We start from the raw sequence: 26054 nt of genomic DNA, 5'->3' as shown, positions 1-26054 counted from the left end.
GTCAAACAACTCCTTTGTTTGAACCAGTGTTAACTGTACATTGTTGAGTCCGGGATGCAGACAGGAATGTTGTGTTGGGCTCGTATAAAGTTTATTTCCATGATTTGTGCAATCTGTAAATGTTTTTAAGTTGATAAATAAGCTTCAAACTTGGCTAATAAGATTTGAACAATGGCTGGAACTTGGAAACAGATAAGGTTAGAGTCGAAAGTGGAAGTTTTGAAAGGCAATCAATGATGGAATGAAAACAGATAGACGTGGCGAGGAAGTATGGACTTGCACAGTCGATGTTAGCTACTTTCCTTAAAAAAGGAAATTGAATGAAGTTTTCTGGGTGGCAAGTTTAAACCTTAAAAAAAAAAAAAAAAAAAAAAAAAAAGAATGAAGGTGGTGGTTGCTGCGGACAATGTGGATAGTGCTACTCTGTGGTGGTTTAACCCTTTCACTACCCATTTTATTTTTCCATAAATTAGGTTATTTATTTGCATTGACTGGTCAACGAACTTCTAATTAGTATGTAATTTCAATATGTAATTCATAGCTGATACGTTGTGCCTCTGAGAGGGGTGGGACATATGTGTCCCACTGGTATTTCTGTGTGGGACATATATGTCCCAGTGGTATAATTTGAAAGATGCCAACCTTTATTTATAATACCATTATTTATAAGAATATGAAATACAAAATATGGTACACAGAATACTAAGTAGCCGAACTTAAAACGATGATGTTTGCGATCAATTTATTAGGTTTAGAACACTTCATATGTAGGTTAGATTAGGTGCAACAGATCAAGTGTGATAATGTGCAAAGTAGTTCTTGCACAGAGGGAGCTTACATATTGTACAGAGAGTTTTGGTTCTTGTTTCTTTCTTCAGATTTGAGCACCTCACACATCGCCTTCTGGTGTTGCCTTCCACCGGCAACTGATCTCCGACATTCAACATAAATTTTGATGCAGAGGTTGGTCGCCCATATGTCCTCTTCCTTTTTACTGTTGCATTTGCCTTGCCAACAGCCATCATTTGTTCTGCAAGGGGAATAATGTACTCCAGAAACGGAATGTTTTTATGCTTGGTTTCTTGATACAAAATCCAAGAACTGACAAGGCCATCATGTGGGCCATGAAGAAAACCTTTCTCCACCACTTTTGAGATTTTCTATCAATATCGTATGTTCCAACTTTCCGATCTGTGAGATCTACATCTCCCATATTTTCATTGTAGAATGATGTTGATTCTGGGCAGGGAACTACTTCTTTACTTCCACCTCTCTTCTTTTTTGGCACTTCAACTTCGTTTGCCATATGGCAGTGGCTAAGTACCACCATTTCTTTAGAATCCTGCCATCTTGCAGCAAGCGTTCCAGAAGCACTAGCCAAATACTGACACTGGCTTCTGTCTAACTTACCCTGCAATTGCCGTTTTTGTCTGCTTTTGAGGCTGTATCATCATCCAAACCTACCGAATCATTGTCACTAGGCACGTAATTTACATCCGGAACATCATCAGGGCCGAAGTCCAAATCTGATGCTGAATCTTCTCCAATGGTCTCTAAAAACTCTTGTCGGTTGGTTGTCATTCAAAAAGACATCCTCCCAATGCCGTCTTTTTAAAGTCATCTTAGCTACAATAAACAAAAGCTATTTCGTAAACCAGGTTATAAAATACCACTGGGACTATATGTCCCAGCGAAAACTACTAATGGGTTATATGTGTCCCATTGTAAAGAAATTAGATATAACATTGCGCTAACCTGATATAATAATATGTAAGATGCAAGAAAGTGGTATTTATTATCGCTATAAGCACCTACGTGTGTTACACAATGAACACAATAATGTAACCTCTGAGAACTGGCATGAAAACAGTGACCCGTATCGATAATTTCCCGTTCTATGAATAAAACTTAAAACAAGTGGCATCTGTTAGGAATTTATGGCAACGCTAAAGCTAACAAATGTATAGGTAACCATTGGGACATGGTCCTGTGCTATTACAACAATTAAATCCCAATAGTATTTCTTGATGCCCTTGTGGGACATATATGTCCCAGTGGGAGTGAAAGGGTTAATGAGATTGGTGTGTAGACATACCAATTAATGGACCGTTGATATAACAAAAAGCCTTATATTTCACTAAGGTAGTTGGTAATACTAATTTTAAAGCGTGTAACAGATGGCTGCAGAGATTTAAGGAGAGGCATGGGATCATTTTAGAAGTGATTTCAGACAAAGAAAATTTGTGATGATGATGATGCTTGTTGTTTAAAGGGCCAACATCTAAGGTCATGGACCCCTAATGGTACGAGATGAACGACATGATATGATAATTAAAATTTTAAAATGTATCCACTGACTAGAGTTTAAAATAAATGGTGATGAAAAATGACTAGGAGATTAAAACAATCAATGGATCTAATTTGCTATGCCTTTTCTAATAAAATTATAGAAAATACAGGTGACAATGGAATAAGACATTGCCTGGAAGTACACATATGTATAATTCAAGATAGAAGTTAAAATAACACATTAAAATACGCAAACACAAACTAAAATAGAGTCAATGGGATAAAAGTGCAGTTAACACAAATACTCTAAGACAAAAGACATTACTAAACACGATAAAAAAGGCCAGTATCCCTCATAAAATGGATGACGAGGTCCGCTGACTGCTAGTCATCTCGCAGGATGAGGGAGATGGTACTCGGGAGTTTTAGCCTACGACGCAGATCGACCAGGTCCATGCACTCCGTAAGGATGTGTACCATAGTAAGATGGTCACTGCAAGTACACACCGGAGGGGGTTCTCCTTTCAGTAAATAAAAGTGCGTGACTATACTGAGGCCGATCCAAAGACGACATAATACCACTGCTTCCCTCCGAGAAGCCCGAAGGGAAGCCCTGGATACCTTTGTTGTATTTTAATCGCTCTCAGCTTATTTGGAAGTGGAGTGGCCTGCCACTCCATTTCCCAATGGGACATAACCAAATGTCTCACCTGAGAGCGAATATCACTTGCCGGATTCTGATTCTGGTGCCAGCATCCGAACACCCGGCCAGCAGGTCCTGGATACGCTGCACCTGAGGGTGCCTAGGGAAACAGGTATCAACAGACTGTAGTGAGCTCAAGGAGTCAGTACACAGAAGAAAGTGTCAGCGCTCATCGGACAGTGCATACCGCAGAGCTTCACAGATAGCATAGAGCTTTGCTGTATATATACTACAGGTTTCTGGGAGAGCAAAAAGAAACCTATCATTGTCGACAACGAATGCACAGCCCACATATATTTCTGCCCTCGAACCATCCGTGTAAACGATAACTGAACCTGGATACCACCCAACAATGGACAGGAAGAGCCTCCAATAAATCGACGGGTCCGTGTTTTCCTTTGGGCCAGTGTACAGATCCAGGATTATTTCTGGTTGTCAAAGAAAAATCATCACCTTTAGGAGATGCCGAATGTTGGTGGGAAGAAACATTGTAAGCTGCTGAAAACAATACAGTCCTGAAAACATGTACAATGCAGATGAGATAGGATTGTTTTACCAGCTGATGCCAGAGAAGACGATGGCCTTTAGAGGAGATAAATGTAAAGGACGGAAGCAATCTGAAGTAAGTCTAAGGGTTCTTCTCCGCAGCAATGCAACACTTACATTGACATCACTGATTGGTTATCGATCAGCAAATCCTTAATGCTTAAAACATGTAAAAAAGGTTTACCAGGTAACAGTACACAAATTTTATTTTACCTTTCTTTAATTTATACGGTGATACAGTACCTACGGTAGTAATATTATGAGTATGCATAAAAAGTACATACGGCACTGTACTCTACCAAAGTAATCTCTATTTTTTTGTTATTCTAAATGTGATTTTTTATTGCAATCAATGACGAGGCAAATCGAAAAGCATGGATGATGTTTGCTCACTTCAGTGAGTGGCTGCTTTTGCTTGATAAAGAAATGACAAAGAAAAAGAAGAAACCATCATTGCTGGTGGATAATTGTAGTGCACTTAACAACATATTAGCCTTGAAGAATGTAGGACTATGCTACCCCCACAAACTGTACTTCGATCCTTCAGCCACAAGACAAAATACTGTTCACGTCTAGTTCAACACGTGATCACAAACACTGAAAGAAAGGTGAACAGCCCCTACAGTTTCAATATGAAGCAGGCTTGTGATATGATTACTCATTCCCAGAACAGTGAATGGTAGAGCCTAAAGGATTGTGAACTGCCGAAAGGATTTCCAAAAGTGAAGTTTTGTGATGGATAAAACAAATGCAGGATAGTGTCCAAAGTGATATTGAAAAGTGTTTTAAACAGCAACTGGTAAAAGTATAGATGAATGAGTGGTTGAATATGTATCAGTCGATGATGAGACATTGGTGTTTGAATCATATACTGAAAATCTATCATAGAAGAGTTAAAGGGAGATTCACCTCTTGAAGACAGTGATTTGCTAAGTGTGAATCCTCCTCCTCTGATGGAACTATAGTAATCGGTCAGTTTGAAACTATCCAGCAAGTAGCATCTTCAATCCACAGGGTTTCAGAGGAGCTACTGATTGCATTAGAGGGGACAAAGACAATACTTACAGGAGAATCATTAAGAAAAAAGAAACAAAGGAGAATAAGTGAATTATTGTGTACACAAACGTAAGATACCCTACTGATAAACTGAGCAAACAAAATATGTTTCATTAATTGTCTTTTAATGTTCTTTCTTCATCAGAAAAGTACTGTTTATACTGGCACTTTATGGTACAGTAGGAACAATTCTGTAAAAGTCACTATTAACAAAATCTCATTATAACAATAGCCCTGCTATAATAATACTATTTTCAAGATACCCTGAATGCTGTTCTATCAAGGTTTGACTGTATAATCAAGGTCGTGCATTTAATAATAACATACAAAATATCACAAAAGATGAGGATAGGATCTTTTACAAGGTCAGTATATCTTTTTTAAAAAGCAACAAAAAGGAGAGAAAAGGACAAACACCATTTATTTGTACACTGCTGTCTAATTACAGAATGGCTCCTTCCCAATCATTCAATGTATTTATCATCATAAATGTTAACGCCCTCATTCCCATTTCTGTTTTAGTATTCAACTGTCACTTGCTTGTTTCCTTTCTATGTGCCTTTATGTAGTGTAATGGTTAGTTCTATTAGCAGTCGCACCAGATGCCTAAGTTCGATTCCTGTCACTGCCAGAAATTTAAGATTGGCAGGAGGGCTGGTATGTGCTTAAAAAGGTTCATGCAGTTCACCTCTATTGGGATTGTGCATGAAAAGAGCTGCATCACGTTGGGGTGAGGATATGAATTCACTTGCTTACTTCCAATTCTACATTTACAAATGCAACATCCCTCTTAAGAGCATGGATGCCCAGTCTCTTGATCTGATGGGAAGCAGAGATGAACTCATAGGAGATGAGAAGAAATACAGGTATGACAACTGGGTTTGATAAAGAAAGCTCATATACATGAAAACAGTGTAGGATAATGTCCAGCATGTTCTTATCTCTCCTTTCTGTTACTCCCTCTTTGCCATTACAGCGATTATCCTCATTTTTCTACCCTCTGTTCTGAATTTTAGTTTATTTGCAACTTCTTTATCCCCTTTCCATTACTTAGATACATCAAAAGAATGTACTAACCTACAGAGTCCAAGCTCGAATCATCATCCACTCCCTCAGGAGGAGGAAACATTCCCAATTCAGAATCAGATTCCGAATCAGGGGGTTCAACCTTCACAAACTCTTCGGCTACTTCTTCCTGTAATGGCAGAGAATAAATAAACAAACAAACAAACAAACAAACAAACAAACAAACAAATCAATCAATCTCAAATTTACAACCTCTGATTTCATATATTCCCCAACCTTACATCACAAAATGAAAGTCCATAGTGAAAGTCCGTACTGAAAGTCCATGTAATTAATGTAAAAGTTTCCTTGAACTTCCATTTTTTTTTTTTAATTTTATGATTAAGTTGTAAATACACTAGGATTTTGAAGTCCCACAGTAAGGAACAATTTCAATCTCACGTATTATTCGTTGAAATATATTACGTGCTCCCCTATTATCGAGCAGAATGACTCAAAATGTTTGCAACATTATGCGCATTCCTACTGGCGGTTGAGAACGATAATGATATTTGATACAACAGTGGCCGAGTGACATGAGAATTGTAGCGCGTAGAGTTAGTTTGATAAGTTTGAGGCACAGCGAGAAATCAAGGGTAAACAAAGCAGTTGGCCTTTTCATCATCATCATCATCATCATCATCATTTCCCTTTATCCAGCTGTAGCCGGGTAGGGGCAAATATGGTTCCTCTCCACTTTCTTCGGTCTTTCCACCACTCCTCCTCCAACACTGTCTCCCAGTCCAGGTTTCTTTCTATAATGCTGCGTTGGATGGCATCCTTCGATCTCAATCGTGGTCGTCCACGGCCTCTCCTTCCTTGGATTTGCATTTCCATCACCCTTTTTGGTTTCCATCACCCTTTTTGGCCTTTTATGGTTTCTTAATGTAAATGACTTACATTGTTTTAGCAATTTTTATAAGTTGCAAAGCATCATGTAATGGAGAAGAAATGGAATGCCTTTTCTACGGATGAGAAAATGATAATTCTGGAATAAATTGATGCCCACATGGGGACGTGCATTGATTTGCCTTCAAGACTTGATCTGTTAAACACAATCATGGAGAAATGAGTGGAAATTGAAAACACTTTTGTGCGTTACAGCCCTTCCTTCTCAAAGGATTGCAAATCCTCGAAGGTGTCAACTTTGGAGGAACTGGAGTCCATCGTTACAAGTTGGTTTAAGCAAGCCTGGGCTGCCAATGCAAATACTGATGGATCACATCTGAAGGAAATGTGCTACTTATCACTGTGCGGTTTGGGATAGACTGCTTCAGAGCTTCAAATGGCTGGATCAACTGATTTAAGAAAAGACATTTCTTTACAAGACCATTTCTGGGGAGAGTGCAGCTGTTAATCCTGCTATGGCCAGAGACTGGAAAGATCAGCTTTCCCAATTAACTGAAGGTTATGAAGCAAAAGACATGTTCAACACTGATAAAACCAGACTTCTCTACAACCTTCAACCCAGAAACACCCTAACCTTCAAAGGTGACCCATGCCATGATGTTCTTCCCCTCAAACGGTATGAGTCAACTGCAACCATTGGAACTGGACGTCATCCATGCTTTCAAATATCACAATCACAAACAGCTGATCAGAAAAGCTGTAGCAATGATCAATGGGGGACTGCTTGATGATGCATCTGAAATGAAATCAAATGTTTTATCAGCTTTCCACTTTGTGGCTGAATCTTAGAGACGTATAACCATATCAGCCATTCAGAAATGCTTTGGAAAGTGCGCTTTATGACTGGAGGTGAAGATGGTGACAATGAAGACATGCTTGCATTAACAGAACAAAAGACAGTTGACTGGCTTGCATTTAAGCCAGCTGACACTCACATTAATACAGAAGGTTGTTCAGGATCTCTGGTGACGACTTTAAAGGTCGCTGGCGGAGTTATCAACCTGAGCATGTCGAAATGGGGAGTGATGATTCACGTCAGTACTGAGAACGCGTGTGTACAGTTTCATGACATTAGCTGCAACAATGTCGAAGCATTGACCTTTACTGGGAGGGCTACAAAACAGCCCTTTCAGGTGCTAAATATAGCTATTCAGCCATCCAAGGAATGTGCAAGAAGCATGACTTCTTGATATCAAAGAACAGGCTACAAGTAGAAAGGAAGTGATCATCCATGGCCTTAATTGAGGTACAGCCCTAGCATTTGCCTGATGTGAAATTGGGAAACTGCAGAAAACCATCTTCAGTGCTGCCTATAGTGGGGTTCGGAACCATTATCTCCCGAATTCAAGCTGATAGCTATGTGACCCAAACCCCGTAGCTGCTTTTTAAGTCAAGAAGATATCTGCACCAGTTCGATGTTGAGGGTAGTGCATTAGAGAATGAACTGTATTTGGTGGAACAATGTGAGGAAGGAAAAAAAAAGCAAATGCCTATTATTGATTGGCTGAAGGAGGCCTAGTGATATTATTGTCTTTTCTTTTGCTGTCAACATAATTTGCCTTTTCAAGTTTTAACAACAGTGTTTACTGTATTTTTAGCATCACCCTACACTCATATGTACGAGGGTAATCCCAAAAATAAGGTCTCCTATTTTTTTTATAAATACAGAACTCTGTTCGTGTGGCTGTTGGTCACAACATTGTGAAGTGTGTTTCTCGTGCTCGCATATAAACATGCGCACACCACACTGAGGCACTCAGTCTTGGCCTGGCAGCCGTTGAGAATGGAGCTCCCGTTGGGGACGTTAGTGCCAAGTGCGAAGTGCGCACAGTTATTCGGTTTTTGAACGCAAAAGGTACTGAACCGATTGAAATCCATTGCCAATTGATGGTAGTGTATGGTGAGTCGTGCTTTGCAGCCAAACAGGACAACTTTTTGGACTCAATTGTCACGGGTGACGAAACCAGGGCATTCCACTTTACACCTGAGACCAAGCAACAATCACGCCAGTGGCGGCATCCCTCTTTGCAAAAGCCGCGAAAATTTAAGCAAACACAGTCTGCCGGTAAAGTCAAGACAACTATTTTTGGATCGAAAAGGGGTATTGTTGGTCGACTTTATGGCGGTGAGCTGGTGTGACATGGGCATACAAAAACTGTCACAGCATCTAAAAAATGCATCAACCAAAATGGCGATTATGTATAAAAATAGCTAAATGTTCAAGCAGTAAAACGATGTAAACCACTGTATAAATAAACAGCTCTATGTATTTATTAAAAAATAGGAGACCTTATTTTTGGGTTTACCTTCGTATAGCCTTGTGTTCTTCCCTTGGTAAGTAGCTTACGTCCATACTCCTCATTTTTAAAGCCTGAGAGTTATGTTTTCCAGTTCTTTCTACCCTTTTCTTATAATTGAAATTCCAGAAGTTAAATTCCAATATTAATTTAAATTGCATAGCAATCAATCAATCAATCAATCAATCAATCAATCAATCAATCAATCAATCAATCCTGATCTGCATTTAGGGCAGTCGCCCAGGTGGCAGATTCCCTATCTGTTGCTTTCCTAGCCTTTTCCGAAATGATTTCAAAGAAATTGGAAATTTATTGAACATCTCCCTTGGTAAGTTATTCCAATCCCTAACTCCCCTTCCTATAAATGAATATTTGCCCCAGTTTGTCCTCTTGAATTCCAACTTTATCTTCATATCGTGATCTTTCCTACTTTTATAAACGCCATTCAAACCTATTCGTCTACTAATGTCACTCCACGCCATCTCTCCGCTGACAGCTCGGAACATACCACTTAGTCGAGCAGCTCTTCTTCTTTCTCTCAATTCTTCCCAACCCAAACATTGCAACATTTTTGTAACGCTGCTCTTTTGTCGGAAATCACCCAGAAAAAATCGAGCTGCTTTTCTTTGGATTTTTTCCAGTTCTTGAATCAGGTAATCCTGGTGAGGGTCCCATACACTGGAACCATACTCTAGTTGGGGACTTACCAGAGACTTATATGCACTCTCCTTTACATCCTTACTACAACCCCTAAACACCCTCATAACCATGTGTAGAGATCGGTACCCTTTATTTACAATCCCATTTATGTGATTACTCCAGTGAAGATCTTTCCTTATATTAACACCTAGATACTTACAATGATCCCCAAAAGGAACTTTCAACCCATCAACGCAGTAATTAAAACTGAGAGGACTTTTCCTATTTGTGAAACTCACAACCTGACTTTTAGCCCCGTTTATCAACATACCATTGCCTGCTGTCCATCTCACAACATTTTCGAGGTCACGTTGCAGTTGCTCACAATCTTGTAACTTATTTATCACTCTATAGAGAATAACATCATCCGCAAAAAGCCTTACCTCCGATTCCACTCCTTTACTCATATCATTTATATATATAAGAAAACATAAAGGTCCGATAACACTGCCCTGAGGAACTCCCCTCTCAACTATTACAGGGTCAGACAAAGCTTCACCTACTCTAAATCTCCGAGATCTATTTTCTAGAAATATAGCAACCCATTCAGTCACTCTTTTGTCTAGTCCAATTGCACTCATTTTTGCCAGTAGACTCCCATGATCCACCCTATCAAATGCTTTAGACATGTCAATCGCGATACAGTCCATTTGACCTCCAGAATCCAAGATATCTGCTATATCTTGCTGGAATCCTACAAGTTGAGCTTCAGTGGAATAACCTTTCCTAAAACCGAACTACCTTCTATCGAACCAGTTATTAATTTCACAAACATGTCTAATATAATCAGAAAGAATGCCTTCCCAAAGCTTACATACAATGCATGTCAAACTTACTGGCCTGTAATTTTCAACTTTATGTCTATCACCCTTTCCTTTATACACAGGGGCTACTATAGCAACTCTCCATTCATCTGGTATAGCTCCTTCGACCAAACAATAATCAAATAAGTACTTCAGATATGGTACTACATTCCAACCCATTGTCTTTAGTATATCCCCAGAAATCTGATCAATTCCAGCTGCTTTTCTAGTTTTCAACTTTTGTATCTTATTGTAAATGTCATTGTTATCATATGTAAATTTTATTACTTCTTTGGCCTTAGTCTCTTCCTCTATCTCGACATTATCCTTGTAACCAACAATCTTTACATACTGCTGACTGAATACTTCTGCCTTTTGAAGATCCTCGCATACACACTCCCCTTGTTCATTAATTATTCCTGGAATGTCCTTCTTGGAACCTGTTTCTGCCTTAAAATACCTATACATACCCTTCCATTTTTCACTAAAATTTGTATGACTGCCAATTATGCTTGCCATCATGTTATCCTTAGCTGCCTTCTTTGCTAGATTCAATTTTCTAGTAAGTTCCTTCAATTTCTCCTTACTTCCACAGCCATTTCTAACTCTATTTCTTTCCAGTCTGCACCTCCTTCTTAGTCTCTTTATTTCTCTATTATAATAAGGTGGGTCTTTACCATTCCTTACCACCCTTAAAGGTACAAACCTGTTTTCGCATTCGTCAACAATTTCTTTAAACCCATCCCAGAGTCTGTTTACATTTTTATTTACCGTTTTCCACCATCTACACAAAAGAAATACTTTTCTTAATTTTCAACTTTTTCAAAATAGTCAAAATAGTCCCCACAGTGGTGTAAAGTACGGGTTTCACGATAATAATAATAATAATAATAATAATAATAATAATAATAATAATAATAATAATAATAATAATAATAATAATAATAATAATGTTATAATGTACAAATTTACAACAATGAATGTAGCAGGAACCCAAAAAATAATCAAATACTTTTCAATTGTGCTTTCAAAAGGTCAACAGCAAGTGCCAAATGACAATTCCAGTTTTTAAAAAAAACCCTGTTTACTTCGTATCTATGTATGACGACTTACATTGACATGGATATATTTGGTAACATTAAGGACTAGTACTGCTATGTCTTTGTTGTAATTTTAGGGAGTTGGAACACTGTGGTTAACACTCCAGCATAATTACTGTACATTAGTTCTATCAGATAACCAGTGCTTAGAATTCACCTTGAGGCTGCAGAAGGAAACAATATTGGAAGAGCACAACCCCAGCCAAGGAAAGAGGGGATTACAAAAGATATCACAGTACTAATGGAACAAAGAAGACTGCTGAAAAACTCTCACACAGAAGAGGGCCACAAAATGTACAGGCATATTAGAAGCAAAATTAACAGCAAATCAAAGAAAACAAAGTAAGTATTTCTGCAAGATCAATGCAAGGAAGTTGAACACGTAGTGACTGGAAGGACTGAAGCTGCATATGCTACTGTGAAGAACCTTTCAGAAAACAAGAGGATCAAAGGCCACTCAATTATGTAGGAGGAGGAAAACTCTTACAAGCAATAACATACAATGACTCAATAGAAGCAACATACAGAAAACCTGCATAAAGGAAATAAAACTGCTGAAGCACTCACTGGAGATAGATACTGAAAACAGAAAGATCCCCGCAGTGGACAATATCCTATCAGAGCTTATCATCATGAGAAGGGAGACCACGGAAGTCTGTCCACACTGTGGGTGGGGGCAGAAGAATAATATCCCATGCATCCCCTGCCTGCCATAAGAGAAGACTAAAAGGGACCCCAGAGGTCTTAACATGACAGTGTGGGTTGGCGACCTTGTGGCCCTCAGCTGAGTTCTGGCACTGTTTCCACTTACTTCTGTCAGGCTCCTCACTGTCATCTATCCTATCAGACCTCCCCTCAGACCTCTTGTTCTTTTCTAATCCTGACAGTATTGTTTCCGAGCCCTAAGGAGTCTTTCATTTTCATGCCTTTTGTGACCCTCGACTTTGGCCAATACCTCCATCTTTTGAAGTGTCAGATGCCTTCCATTTTTTCCCTCTGATTAGTGTTAATAGAGGATGGCTGCCCAGTTGCACTTCCTCTTAAAACAATAAACACCACCACCACCACCACCAAGGATGTTCTGTATGAACTATTGAGTGAAATCTCTGAATTTGGCTGAATTCTGGTAGATTTTAAGAAGGCCACAGCTAAGACGTTTGAACATTTTCAACCTCTCAGTTTAGTCATGCATAATTCTAAAATCCTCACAGCCAAAATACTTTGAAAATCTATTCCAAGGTTGAAGTACTTTCAACACAACACAAGTTTGGCTTCAGAAAGGGAAGAGGAACATATACTGATATTCTCACTTTAAAACTGGTGGCTGAAAAATGGCTAAGAAAAGGTAAAGATAACTCCATAGCCTTCATCGTGAAAAGGCCTTTGAAATTCGATTGGGGTCAGAATTCAAGCAAGTCAATGTGAAATATGACGGCTGGTTTTTTTTAAAGTAAGGACCATTCTGTAAAAAAAAAAAAAAAAAAAAAAAAAAAACTACCAAATATGTTTGGGCAATTTATGTTTCATCTGAATCTGTACCAATCCAGTTATTTCTCCACATAATCTCCATTTTTGTTCAAAAATTTGTCGTATCATAAGATAAGTTTTTGTAAACTTTCATCAAAGAAGTCCGTTGCCTGTGATGAGAGCCATATCTGAACAGTTGTTTTCAATTCCGCATCGGTGTGGAAATGCTTGCTGGCAAGGAACCTTTTCGGATGAAGGAAGAGATGGAGTCACAAGGCACAAGGTTAGGGCTATAGGTAGAGTGATCAAATTGCTGCCAGCCAAACTATTCAATGTGAGCTTGCGTGAAACTGCAGTGAGAGGTCTTGTACTGTCATGAAGCAATAATACTTTCGCAGACAGAAGGGTACGGCATTTATTCTGGATTGCACAATGAAGTTTCACCAAGGTCACATAATGCATAGCTGCATTGATTGTTGTCCCTGGTGGCAAGATGTCCATTGGCAGAAAACCACATTGGTCTCAAAACACATTTGCCATAATTGTGTGAGTTGAGAAAGTCTGGTTGAATTGGACTTTTGTTGGAGATGATGTGTGTTGCCACTCCACTGACTGCTGCCTGGATTCAGTTGTTTACATGGGAAATGCATGTCTCATCCCCCACGACAATGTGGTCCAATAACACACCACCTTCCCCATGGTAATGGACCACAAATCTTCATTTCGAGTTCCTCAGCCAGCATCTGGGCAGCACTAAGACATAAAAAAAGTACCTGAAGTGTATGTGAAGATGATCCAAGACATGTTCATCTACTAAGGTGAAAACCATTGCAGGTGTTTCATAGAATTTCCGTGCTGATTTTGTTGTACATGAGGGATTGGCCACTGTTCAACATAGTCATCAATAGAGCCCGGATTATATGTAATTACTAGGGCCCAGATATTTTAAAAGTGCATATGCGCATATGCAAATGCATATTTTGAACGTTAGTGCATATACAGGTATATTTTTCTCTTATGTGTGATCGATCATCTAAGATTTCTGAATGAAATTAAACATCTAATGAACTCTGTATGTTTTACATCCCTTGGCAACACAAGAAGCCTTCCCCTGATCAAGGAAAGAGATTTCAGTGTCGCAATACAAGCAGGTAGACAGATTATGACCCATTTCATGACAGCTATTTCCTTCTTTCTGACATTCCTTTCTCCTTACAGTAGCCTCCCAAGGTTTGCTTAAACAAAGTGTGTTCATCTGTTAACTTGCTGGTAATCTATCGCAGTGTTCTGCCAGATTAAACTGCCAAAATGCCTAAAGATAAGAGCTCTAGATCTTTCTTAATTAAACAGTGGATATCAGGCAATAGTGACCATACAAGTTACAGTGATGTGGTATACTGTCAAGTGTGCAACAAAAGTGTAAAATGTGATAAATTTCAAACTGAACAACATTTGAAAACAGCTTCACATCTCACATCCAAAGAGCAAAGTAAGAATACACAACAGCTACTTTTAACCGGCGTAAAAACACGGTGTGAAGTTAATACATTTTCTGCTGATATTTGTAAGGCTTTTGTATGCAGCAACATTCCACTGCATAAACTGAATAATCCACAGCTGCACTCATTTCTTGAAAAGTATTGTGCTAATCAAAGAATACCAGATGAATCTAATCTTAGGAAGAACTATTTACTTTCACTACACGCTTCTGTCGTTGATTCAATATGATCTGACACAGGAGGGAACTGTGTTTATAGCTGTAATATAGACCAGAAAAGAGCCACCACTCTGCATCAAGAAATATTTACATACAATCAAGACCACAACTTCCTCCAACACTTACAGATAATATTCCACTCACAACTGCACATACCTACCTCCGTCTATATAACTGGATTTTGTTAACAGAGGCATTTCACCACACAAGTGGAGACATTTAAATATACAAGAAGTCTTCCTAGAGAACTACAGCATTGCCTACGAACGCAAGCACTGATTTATTTATAACATTGGACTCAAAACAAGAACAGAAATACCCGCAAGACGCATACATGAATTTCTATGAAATGTTTTACATTCATTATTTTAAAGGATTTTAACATATACTGTCTATTTTAATGTGTGATTTTAATATGTACTGAACATTTTAATGTGTTTAATGCAATTGTAATTTAAATTCAAGCTTAAGTTAGGTTCCATAAACAAATTCTAGTTTTTTTTGTTTGTTTTTTTTTTTGCTAAGGGCTTTACGTCGCACCGACACAGATAGGTCTTATGGCGACGATGGGATAGGAAAGGCCTAGGAGTTGGAAGGAAGCGGCCGTGGCCTTAATTAAGGTACAGCCCAAGCATTTGCCTGGTGTGAAAATGGGAAACCACGGAAAACCATCTTCAGGGCTGCCGATAGTGGGATTCAAACCTACTATCTCCCGGATGCAAGCTCACAGCCGCGCGCCTCTACACGCACAGCCAACTCGCCCGGTTATTCTAGTTTTAAGGAGAGAGTCTATACCTAGGTACCTGAATTATAGTACATGACCATTTTACACTCAACATGCCCAATTTGGCCACTTAGACATGATGCTTCCCTATGGCATCTCCCTTTAGGAAAAGGCATACTAACCAATGCTTGACACATATGTTAAGGTATGCACGTACAGCTTATGATGACTATTTAACGTCGAAACCGGTCCTGTAAGCTAACTCTTACGGTAATAAAATTGTATTGATAAGGTGGAACCTTTTCTTGTCTATACATGAGTGAACTATTAATATGGAAATGAAACTAGTAAATAAAGAAAAAAAAATGAAGACTCTTCTCGGACATTTATTTATCACTGGGTCAGCAAGAGCAAAGAAACTTTTGACTGGAGAAAATAAGAGTTAATGTAATTGGTGAATATGAAAGTCAAAGGTGAATTCTGTATTCTGATTGGTTCTCTTGGTGGTTGCACCATTTCCTGTTTCTTGATCTTACCCCATTCCTTTGGTGGGAGCAAGGTAAGATCTGTATCTTTGATCATCTGATCAGCTTAGCGAGCAGACGTGCTCCTCCTTTGGCCCCTCGCAGGAAACCCAGTCTCAGGGTAAGCACTGTTTCTATGTTTATTTCGGTTTTTAACTTCATTCAAATGTGATAATTTCTTTTCTTATGCAGGAATTTATCCTCGAGTTTCACGTTCACAGCACCTTTCCTCAGCAGCCATCTGGTTTTCCCACATCCTTCAGCCCCGCCTTAATCCCCCTTCCCCTCTCTTCCCTTTCCTTTCCCCGCCCTCTCCTCTCTCCTTATGCCACCCACTCCCTTCTTTTTTAATTTTCACAATCTCAACTCCTCCCCATTAGTGAGAGGCACACAACACTAGGCCACGCACCACATTCCTCAACAAAAGGGCAAGTCTCATATATCATATAACCTGTGCCATTTGATGAGCACTCTCTCTCCTTTTAGTTTATTAATTTTTGACTATCATTTATTCAGGTTAACATCATAGACACCGCACTGAATTGCAAATCTCTACCAGCTTCAATCTAATGCCTATTACTCACGCTAAAATGTTTCGTAAAATTTGTTATACAATTAATTTTATAAAAATTTGGTGAAAACAAGTTGTGTTGCTCACGGTAAAATTATTTTATAAAATCCATGGAAGCATCAAGATGGCCATCTATGAACTCATTCTGAACTTAGATGTGCATATGCTGCCATCTATTGATAAACTTTTAAACCAATAATCAGCTGTTCAACTTACAGTGTGTTTGAGAGTATGGCTCCAACAAACAAAGCAAAACTTGATGCTTTAGCTGCAATTATATGTTGTACAGTGGTAAAAAGGAAGAAAAGAAATGCCAGGAAATGCTGGATTCGGGATTGGATCAAAAAAAGAGAAGAAGGTAGAGGATTGCTGTCCTTGGTCGAAAATTAGTTGAGGTTAGAAGACCTGCATTCATATAGGAATTCGGCGATTGTGTTTTCAGTCTCTTTTCTTGCATTTCTGTTGTGGTAAAGTGGCGTTTTAACTTCGTACAAACAAGGATATTTCTGGTGTCCGTCCAGTAAAACACTAACAGCCTCCTTAGTCCACCCGGATCCTGCCATTTTAGAAAGAAGTGTTTGTTTACAGTCAAGCTTTACAATCTTCTCATGACGTAGCGCCAGCATCATCGTAATGTCAAGCTTGGCTGATTGGTTCGTTTCGTAAAATTAATTTTATAGAATAGAACATGTCCTATTTTATGAAAAGTTTTATCAAAGATTTTATAGAACTTTAATTTGACCGTGAGCAACAGAAATTTTATGAAATTAAATTATTGTACAATAAATTTGAGAGAAAATTTTACCATGAGCAACAGCCATAAGAATGTGCCAGCTATTTAATCATATCTTCGTGTGCCGTCCTTGGTTCAACCACTGACAATTCCAACAGAGGAACTTTTCAGCATTTTCATGATATTTTAATAAGAAGCACTAATGAAATATTTTAACATGATGCAACACATCTAAGAATTTTAGAGCATGGTTTTAATTTTGTCATATTTTACGTGTTGTGCACATAGTTCATCCCAGATGCTTTTAACATTTTTTAATGTAATTTGTGTGTGTTTATGCATTTGTTTTAGTTATTGGATGTGTTTGTACAGTTTTTCATTAAGGCTGATGATGGCCAGCCAAGGCCGAAACTAGTTCGTAGATTAAAAATGTAATATCAACATTGCATAATATAGAACTGAAAAGGTGGACCATTATGACATAGGTTTAGTTATTATTGTGATCACAATTCAATACAGATCAAAACCATGAAGTTTATATCCTATAAATATCTTTCTATTTTGAGTTTTTGACTTGTTTCCTTTTTAAAAATAAATGTGTGTAATCCAAGACCAATTATCCTTTCCGTTTTCTTTCTTAGCAAAAGGCTATGTTCCATTACCTCTCAGGTTTCCATGCCGTTTTCCACATCCATTCTGTAGTTATCGTGTTTCCTAACATGTTTGTTTACATTTGGTGCTACGATACTTTTGTTGAACCTTAAGTTTTTCTTTCACTGTGTTTAATATTTCATTCTATTTTTTTAATTGTGTAATCAAGCCAAGTGCAATTAAACAAACTAGTGTCAAAATTAAAAGATTGGATTTTGATTGATGAAGCCTTTACAAGTGACGGTAAAATCATGCTATGCAGAATGTGACACAGACTTATTGGGTGCACCATGAAGTCATAATTAGAACAGCACTTAAAAACTGATCCTCTTGTGAAAAATAAAAAACTTGCTCCATCATAAAAACAAGTTCTTCTATTACGACCTTCTTCGTCTTCTACCAGTGAATTTAATGAAGATTTGTACATGGCAATGGTTGTTGTAAACATACCATGGCATAAATTTGGAGTACTGAAGTTTTAAGGACTCCTATGCAAATATTGCAACTTCAGTATTCTGGATTAATCAACACTCCAGAAAAACTATTTGAACTCGTGCTACATTGACACAATAGGAACAATTGGAGCTGAACTTGGCGATTCATACATACGGACTGCCGTTGACAAGTCGACCGATGCCTTGGGTCAGTTCATTGCAAATCTCCTAGCAAGAAAATTGGATTCAGACACTCCATGTAAGTCTTTTATAATTTACTGCAAACCACCGGAACAGACAAATCATGCTACAGTTTCACGATTCATCAACAACTGAGCTACGGATTAATGAAGAAAAAGTGTTGGTGCTCTACTCTGATGCTGCATTCTATATGCTAAAAGCTGCAATTGAGTTGCGTGTGTTTTACCTCAATATGGTACACTTTACATGTTTGGCACGTAGATTACATCAAGTAGCTGAGACCATAAGAGAAAAATTTCCTGAAGTGAATGGTTTAGTATCAGCAACAAGGAAAGTTTTCCGCAAATCCCCCTATTGCGTACAGTGCTACAAGAAATTGTTACCAGATGTGCCTTTACCTCCACAGCCTGTGATCACCAGATGGGGAATGTGGATACAAGCTCTGAACTTCTTTAATGAACATTCTGAAGCAGTGAAGTCAGTGGTGGAAACATTTCCTCCTGAAAGTGCAGCATCTGTGCACGAGTGTATGAGTGCCTTTCGAGATTCGAAGGTGGCTTCGTCAACTGCATACATCACAAGCTATTTTACTTGGATTCCAAACAGCATTACAAAGCTGGAAACCTCTGGACTTCCCCTCCATGAATCTGTCTATAGTAGAAGATGCAATCAGTAAACTGAGTGTTGTGCCAGTAGCAATCGTTGAGTGTGTTTCAGTTTTTTTTTGTTTTTTTGTTTTTTTTTAACATGATGCAACACATCTAAGAATTTTAGAGCATGGTTTTAATTTTGTCAGTAAAATTCAATGACGTATTGAAAAAGAACCCAGGATTTCAAAAAATTTCAAATGTATGCCAAATACTTAACGATGAGTCAGTGCAGCTCCCTAAGAATGAAAATGTATCTTCCAGTATCATCCCTCATTTGAAATACATGCCAGAGACTTCAAGCGAAGTTGAAAGGTCTTTTTTTATATATAAGAACATCCTAACAGACAGCAGGCATTCGATTAGTGCAGAAACTTTGAAAAAGTATTTAGTTATAAATTGCACCTCCAAATTAAAATTACAGGTTGAATAACATCTGCACCTTTAACTTTTTTCCAGTTTTGTTTCCTTGTCTGTGTACAAGAATACATCAAATAAAGCTTAGATATTAAGTTATACATTTTTTATTTCTTCTTCTTCATTTCGAATCACCCATCTTTGGGGTACGTCAGATCAATCACTTCTTAGATGCTTGTGCTCTTTTCTTCTCCCAATAGTTCGTCATTCTAACTGATCTCCTCCTCCTTTCCTCCTCTGATATCTGAATCGGTTTCGTGGTGTTGTTCGTAACTTGGAACCTCTTAGTTTTGCCTTTGGTCAAGGTTTTGGCTGTACCATTCTTTAACATGAGTTCGGAAATCTTAAGATCTCTCAGATCCTTTTCAACTTCCTTAAACCAATTGGGTTTAGCATTTTTTTGTAAAAGAAGTCAAAGATCTGTTTAGTTAATCTGTCAGGATTCATTCAGAATGTGTGTCCATAGGAATCAATCCTCCTTTTCTTCATGGTATCCGAGAGTCTCTGACTTTACGTAGAGGGATTCGTTTCTATAAAAGAACTTGTTTGTTATTTTGGAATTTGGGACCCATGATCTTCCCCAATACTTTCCTCTCCTTGATTTCCAATTTCTCCATTTGCCCTTTCCTCCCCATGACTAATGTCTCTGCTGCATAGAGTGCTTCTGGCTTAATTACTGTGTTATAATGCCTTATTTTGGTGTCCCAAGAGAGGGCTTTATTATTGTATGTTTTTTTGGTTTTCTGGATAGCTAGTTCCATTTTGTTCCTTCTCGCTTCCATTGCTTTCCCTTCAAGGCTGTTCCATTCAATCCATTCCCCTAGGTACTTGAAACTCTTCACCACATCTATTTTTTGAGCTCCTACTTTAATTCTCTTAGGAGTGTCAAGTATATTTGTCATGCATGATCTTCGTCTTTTCTAAAGAAATCTTAAGTCCCATCTTCCCTGCCTGCTCTTGTAATTTGGTGATTTGTTCTTTTACTTCCTCCCACATTTCTGCAAGCAGCGCCAAGTCGTCAGCAAATGCCAAACACTAAATCATGATTCCTTTGTTTTTTGTTCCAAGTCTTATTCCCCCTCTCATTCTTGCATTCCATTCCCTCACAACTTTTTCAAGTGCACAGTTGAACAACAGAGGGGAGAGACCATCCCCTTGCCGGACCCCAGTTCTGACCTCAAAAGGTTCTGATAGTTCGCCCATGAATTTGACTTTAGAGGACGTATTCGTGAGCATCTCCTTGACGATGTGTAATGTTTTCCCGTACAAGCCAAACTCCTCCAAAATATTGAACGACTCTCTGTCTATGGAATCATAAGCTTTTTGGAAGTCTATAAAAGTCACTATATACAGTTTTGCCCTCTGCTTCTTGTATGCTAAAATGTTTCTGAGGTTTAAGATCTGTTCAGGGCAAGATCTTCCTTTCCTCTTTCTATAATTTAATTTATAGAGCTTTAAAAATTCCTCTTTCTCCCAACAATTTAAAAATTGAACTGAAGTACATAAGGAATCTTGCTCAACTCAACGGGTTTAAAATAGATATGGTCAACTGTTTGATTAATAAAATCAAAATTAAATTGTCCACTAACCTCGTCCCCTTTCTGGGGGCTGCTATTTCCAGTCATGCAATTACTGGGTCATTGTTTTTCAATGGTACAGTTAACAGTGTGCATAGTGCGTGCATTGCATGGATATGTTGCAAAACAGTTTCCTTCTAAAACTCTCTGCAAAAGGACTACAAATAGAGACACAAAGAATCACGCAAGATGGAGCTCATCCTCATACAGCAAATCTTCAATAATAATATTATTGTTTAAACATCCCACTAACTACTTTTGAAGGTATTTGGAGACGCCAAGGAGCCAGAATTGTGTCTCGTGGGAGTTCATTTATGTGCCCGTAAATCTACCGACACAAAGCTGAAGTATTTGAACACGTCCAAATACCACCACACTGAGCCAGGATCAAACGTGCCAAGTTGGGGAGCAAATGTTGTTCTTGAATTCTTCTATGAAAATTTCAGGCCCCATGTGATATCCTATCAACACCCCAAACATTTTCAGTGCGACTCAAAATGGCTACCACTGACGCAAGTGTAATAAACTGATATAAATTGAAAATAATATTCTCTCACCCATGAGTAAACAATGCAAGTATCGAGCTTCAATTATTATTAATTTACGATTATTATTATTATTATTATTATTATTATTATTATTATTATTATTATTATTATTATTATTATTATTATTATGTGATGTTCATCCTCTTATTAGGATCATTATTAGTTTATGATCGCATTATTTGTGAGGTCATCTCATGAAACATTTGCTGTATACAGATATTTATATGAGTTTAGTTAATCTAAGAACCTGTAATTAATACTATATAATTTATTATTACCTGTATTAATGATTTGGAATCCACTACATAATTGTGAAACACACTGTAACAACCAGAATGGTACTGGGTAGACGAGAACTTGGTAGAATAATCTGTACATTATATCTGGGCCTTAAGCACTCCAGATTTACGAAAAAATGTATCTTTCTAGAAGCCTGGTCATGCACATATATAAAGAGGTGGTCTTGATGGTGAGGAGTTACTGTTTAGTTGAAATTATGGTTTAACAGGAGTATACTTGTGACAACGTGATGTGCTGAACCGACATGTTGTCAGCAGTCAACTGTTTCAACTGTTTTTTAAGGTTGCGATTTCCATGTGGCGTGTGCTTAGTGATGGGCACTTGTTAAAATGGCGGGTTGTAAATGTGTATATTTTGTTTGTGACAGCAGTGATTAAGGTTGTGTGTATGTTTATGTGAAATTAAGGTGAATTAAATAGGTGTACCAACTGACAGCATTTTGTGTGCGTCTTTGTGGATACACCATCAGGCGACCGTGACAGAACGCAAAAATTCAAAAGTAAATACGAGTGCAAGTGTGAAATGATCAAAATGAAAGTGATACTAGAGAATATGTTGGTAAAACAGCTCAAAGACGAACTCACCAAGATAAATTTCCTGACGAACGGGAAGAAGAAATCGCTGCAGACACGATTATGGAAAGATCTGGCTGAAAAAGGAGAAGATCCCTAAAAAGTTTTTCATCGAAGTCGACGAAGATCCAGACGAAACTTCAAAACGTGAGGTAAATATGACCAAAGTAAGTTCTAACCTAATGACCATGATGCAGGCACTAAATGACAAAATTTCAGATGTCAATTCCACTCTAACAGAACAGATTGCAGATCAAATTTCTTAAGTAAATGACAAAATTTCTCAAGCTAACTCAGTTTTAATCAGACAAATATCACAAGCGTACACACAGGTTTACAAGGTTAAACAGGGCCTAGGATAAAAAATTTCAACCGTAGACGACAAAATTTTATTGCAAACTAGCGACGTCACCAATCGATTAACGCAGCAGATATCAGACATCAGGTTAAACTGCAACAGGTTGAACAGCTCGATAGTAGGGTAAGCCAGCTGGAAGGGGATATCTCGGACCTCAAGGAGGAGTTGGAAGTCCAGCTTTCCGGCATAAGGTAACAGGTTGAGGGGAGGATTTCTACCGTTGAGGGAAATTTTGAAAGCCATATCCAGACCTGCCAACTTTCAAAAGTGAAAAATCAGGACAAATTTTGCAGCGAATCGTGACGTATTACGACGCATCACTGATGGCAGAACATGTACAAATTCATTATAATTCAAAACATTAACAATTCTATTTGCTCATATATATATTTTCCATCATTTACATGTGAATACTAACTACTGGACATACCTGAACTGTAGGAACATGTGACTTCTCATCCTTCAACATGGTGATCACATTACGACTAATTGTTGTTCAACACACCAGTAGCTGACTTAGCCTTCTTCAGAAACTCGGAACTAAATTTTTGCTCAAAGCACTTGCCTTGCTGAACTGATTTCAAGGTTAAAAGTTTCTCCAAAGTTTGTTCAGACAGCAAGGATCTGAACTGTGTTTTTGTCTTTGTGACTCTGCTAAAAATCCTTTCACATTCTGCATTGCTATGTGGAATTGATAAAATAGCAAGCATCACCTTAGAGAGTCTGTCATATTTAAGTACACCATCAGCTGATTTCATCTGACCTACCAATGTCCATTGAACATCAATTCTTCCTTTTGCCAGGTCTGTTTCTTCGAGCTGAAAGTTACAGAACTGGGAGTGCAGAATATCAGTTTCTTTATCCAAATGTTCTGTTTCACTAGTCAAAATGTTCGGACACTTGTTTATGAAAAATCTAAGGCTAGAAAATTAAGCCTTACATATTGCAGAAATATTTGCAACTTCTGCATTAATTAAAACATCTTTGAATGAAAATTAGTGTACCATGTGGTCACACGATGAAGAGAAACACTTTCTAACAGACTTAAAGAATGTGCACTTTTCCTCAGACTTCAAGGTGTTCACTAACACAAACGCAAAGTTCCCTAACATCAGATCACAAACATCCTTTTAATTTGCTGGAGTATGATAATCTACATCAAGGAGAGAGGAGGATCTTTTAATAACGTCTGGTTTCACAAAACTTGCCATCACATTCTTCAATAGTTCCTCCAAAACTGACCCAATAAGTGGATGTGCAGCATACTTGATTGAAGAGCTACGTTTGGATTCTCAAAGATATCCATAAAACTTGAGAGAATAAGGCAAAAAGATTTATGTAAATTTGATGAAAGGAACATGAAAAGTCATTCTTCACGTGACAATGCATGGCTCTTAGTGTCATAAGTAGTTTCATTTTTTTAGTGAAACTGATGACTGGCTTTTACTTTTAACTGAGGAGTGAGGTGAAATGTTATGACAATCCTTAACGTTTTCAGACAAACAAGACACATCTGCACTTAAACTGTGCTTAGGAATTTTGTAAGTCTTCAAAGTTCCCATCTGAGAATCCTTACTCACAATTTCGTTCCTGAATAATGTAACCAAAGGGTCCCACTGAAGCAAAATCCTATATAAACACCTTCTTAGTGATAACCATCGAGTAGGCAAATACTTCAGAATTTTTCTGATCTGTGTGTTGTGTAAAGTCTGAAATTCTCTGAACTTTTCTTTCCTCTTTGCACATCTTTCCAGATAATAAAATATATCAATTATACTTTCATCTAAATTTACAGGCAAGCATGCCGCACCCTTCTCGGCAGCAAGATTAATCAGGTGACAAGAGCAGCCTACGATGAATATGTTACTATTTTCCCGGTTCAAAAATCCTGCCACACCATTCTTTAATCCTACCATTACTGGAGCATTATCAGCACCAAGAGCTAGGCAGTTTTTTAATGGAATGCAGAATTCCCAAAAAGTTGAGAGCAAAAGATTGGCAATGTTAGCTCCAGTAGCATCCCCTTCTAAATTAGGCACAGAGAGTAGACAACTCTGAATTTCATTGAGTTCAGGCTTAAAAATTGTTACAACAATGGGATAGGCCTATATCTTTTAAGTCGCTTTTATTGCTACCATCAGTAGCAACAGAAAATGCATTCACCTGCAAATGTGATACAATTTTCGCCCTTTCTTCCATGCACATTTCTGTAATGATAGCTGCTGTTTTCATTCTAGCACACCCATATCGTTTAGCGATTTCCGAATCAGGAAACATTTTGCGAAACAAAGGTCGCACGAGATCGGCACAGTTTAAAGGCACGTTATTTTCTACTATAAATGACGTAAATAACGCCTCGGCATTCGTCAGAGGATTTACATCTTGGTTTTTACATGAAAAGTTCAATTTCTGGTTTCTCTCTACACACTGAACACTCTCCTTATGTTTTTTCGTTTGCATGTGCTTGAGTATATCGCATTTCCCGCCATGTGCAACTACAAAATCAAACCTACATATAGTACAGAATGTGAACGTTGGTCCCTTTCTCGATTCACTCAAACACGGAAACTCTTCCCTATAAGCACTTTTAAACACTGCATCATATTTCTTTTTTTGACATTTTGGCCAAAACAAATATTAAGGCACAACACGAGCACTTCTGCAGGTCTTGCCCCGGGTAGAACGACCAAGGTAGGTAGAGTATGTTTCTGAGGTTAGGTTACTCCAAAGAGAATGTTACTCGCTTGCAAAGAGAATTACTGTATTATAGACCAAAGAGCAGCACATGACTGGCCACCGTGCCCCGTACTGCCATCTGGTATCATTATTAGAACTACTATCGACCAGCCATACTCAGCCATACATCGATAGAACGAGGAAATCCGCGGGAGTTTAAAATAATACGAAAATTACGGATATTGCTCCGGAAATCGGGAGATCGGACCCAGCGATCGGGAGATCGGGAGGAACGATGAAAAATCGGGAGTCTCCCGCTCAAATCGGGAGACTTGGCACGTCTGCGTGTCTCTGCCGTCGAGGGAAATTTTGGGAGCCGCATTTCTGCTGTTGAAGGAAGGTTAGAAAACCGGTTTTCGACCATCAAGGGAGATATGCAGAATATAAGGGAAAACATCCTTCATGCAGTA

General features: G+C 38.3%; 1 protein-coding gene across 2 annotated transcripts in view; it reads right to left on the bottom strand.

The window, feature by feature from the left end:
- LOC136858534 (HMG box-containing protein 4) overlaps positions 1 to 26054 on the bottom strand; it is a 387970-nt gene that overhangs the window by 289524 nt on the left and 72392 nt on the right. For both annotated transcript variants that reach the window (XM_067138142.2, XM_067138143.2), the window contains exon 4: positions 5672 to 5789. In XM_067138142.2, the coding sequence (XP_066994243.2) occupies positions 5672 to 5789 (118 nt within the window). The remainder of the gene's footprint in view (positions 1 to 5671; positions 5790 to 26054) is intronic.

The sequence above is a fragment of the Anabrus simplex genome, chromosome 1, assembly GCF_040414725.1.
Source record: "Anabrus simplex isolate iqAnaSimp1 chromosome 1, ASM4041472v1, whole genome shotgun sequence".
NCBI lineage: Eukaryota > Metazoa > Arthropoda > Insecta > Orthoptera > Tettigoniidae > Anabrus > Anabrus simplex.
The sequence above is the reverse complement of the archived record's forward strand: the minus strand, read 5'-3'. Positions and strand labels throughout refer to the sequence as shown.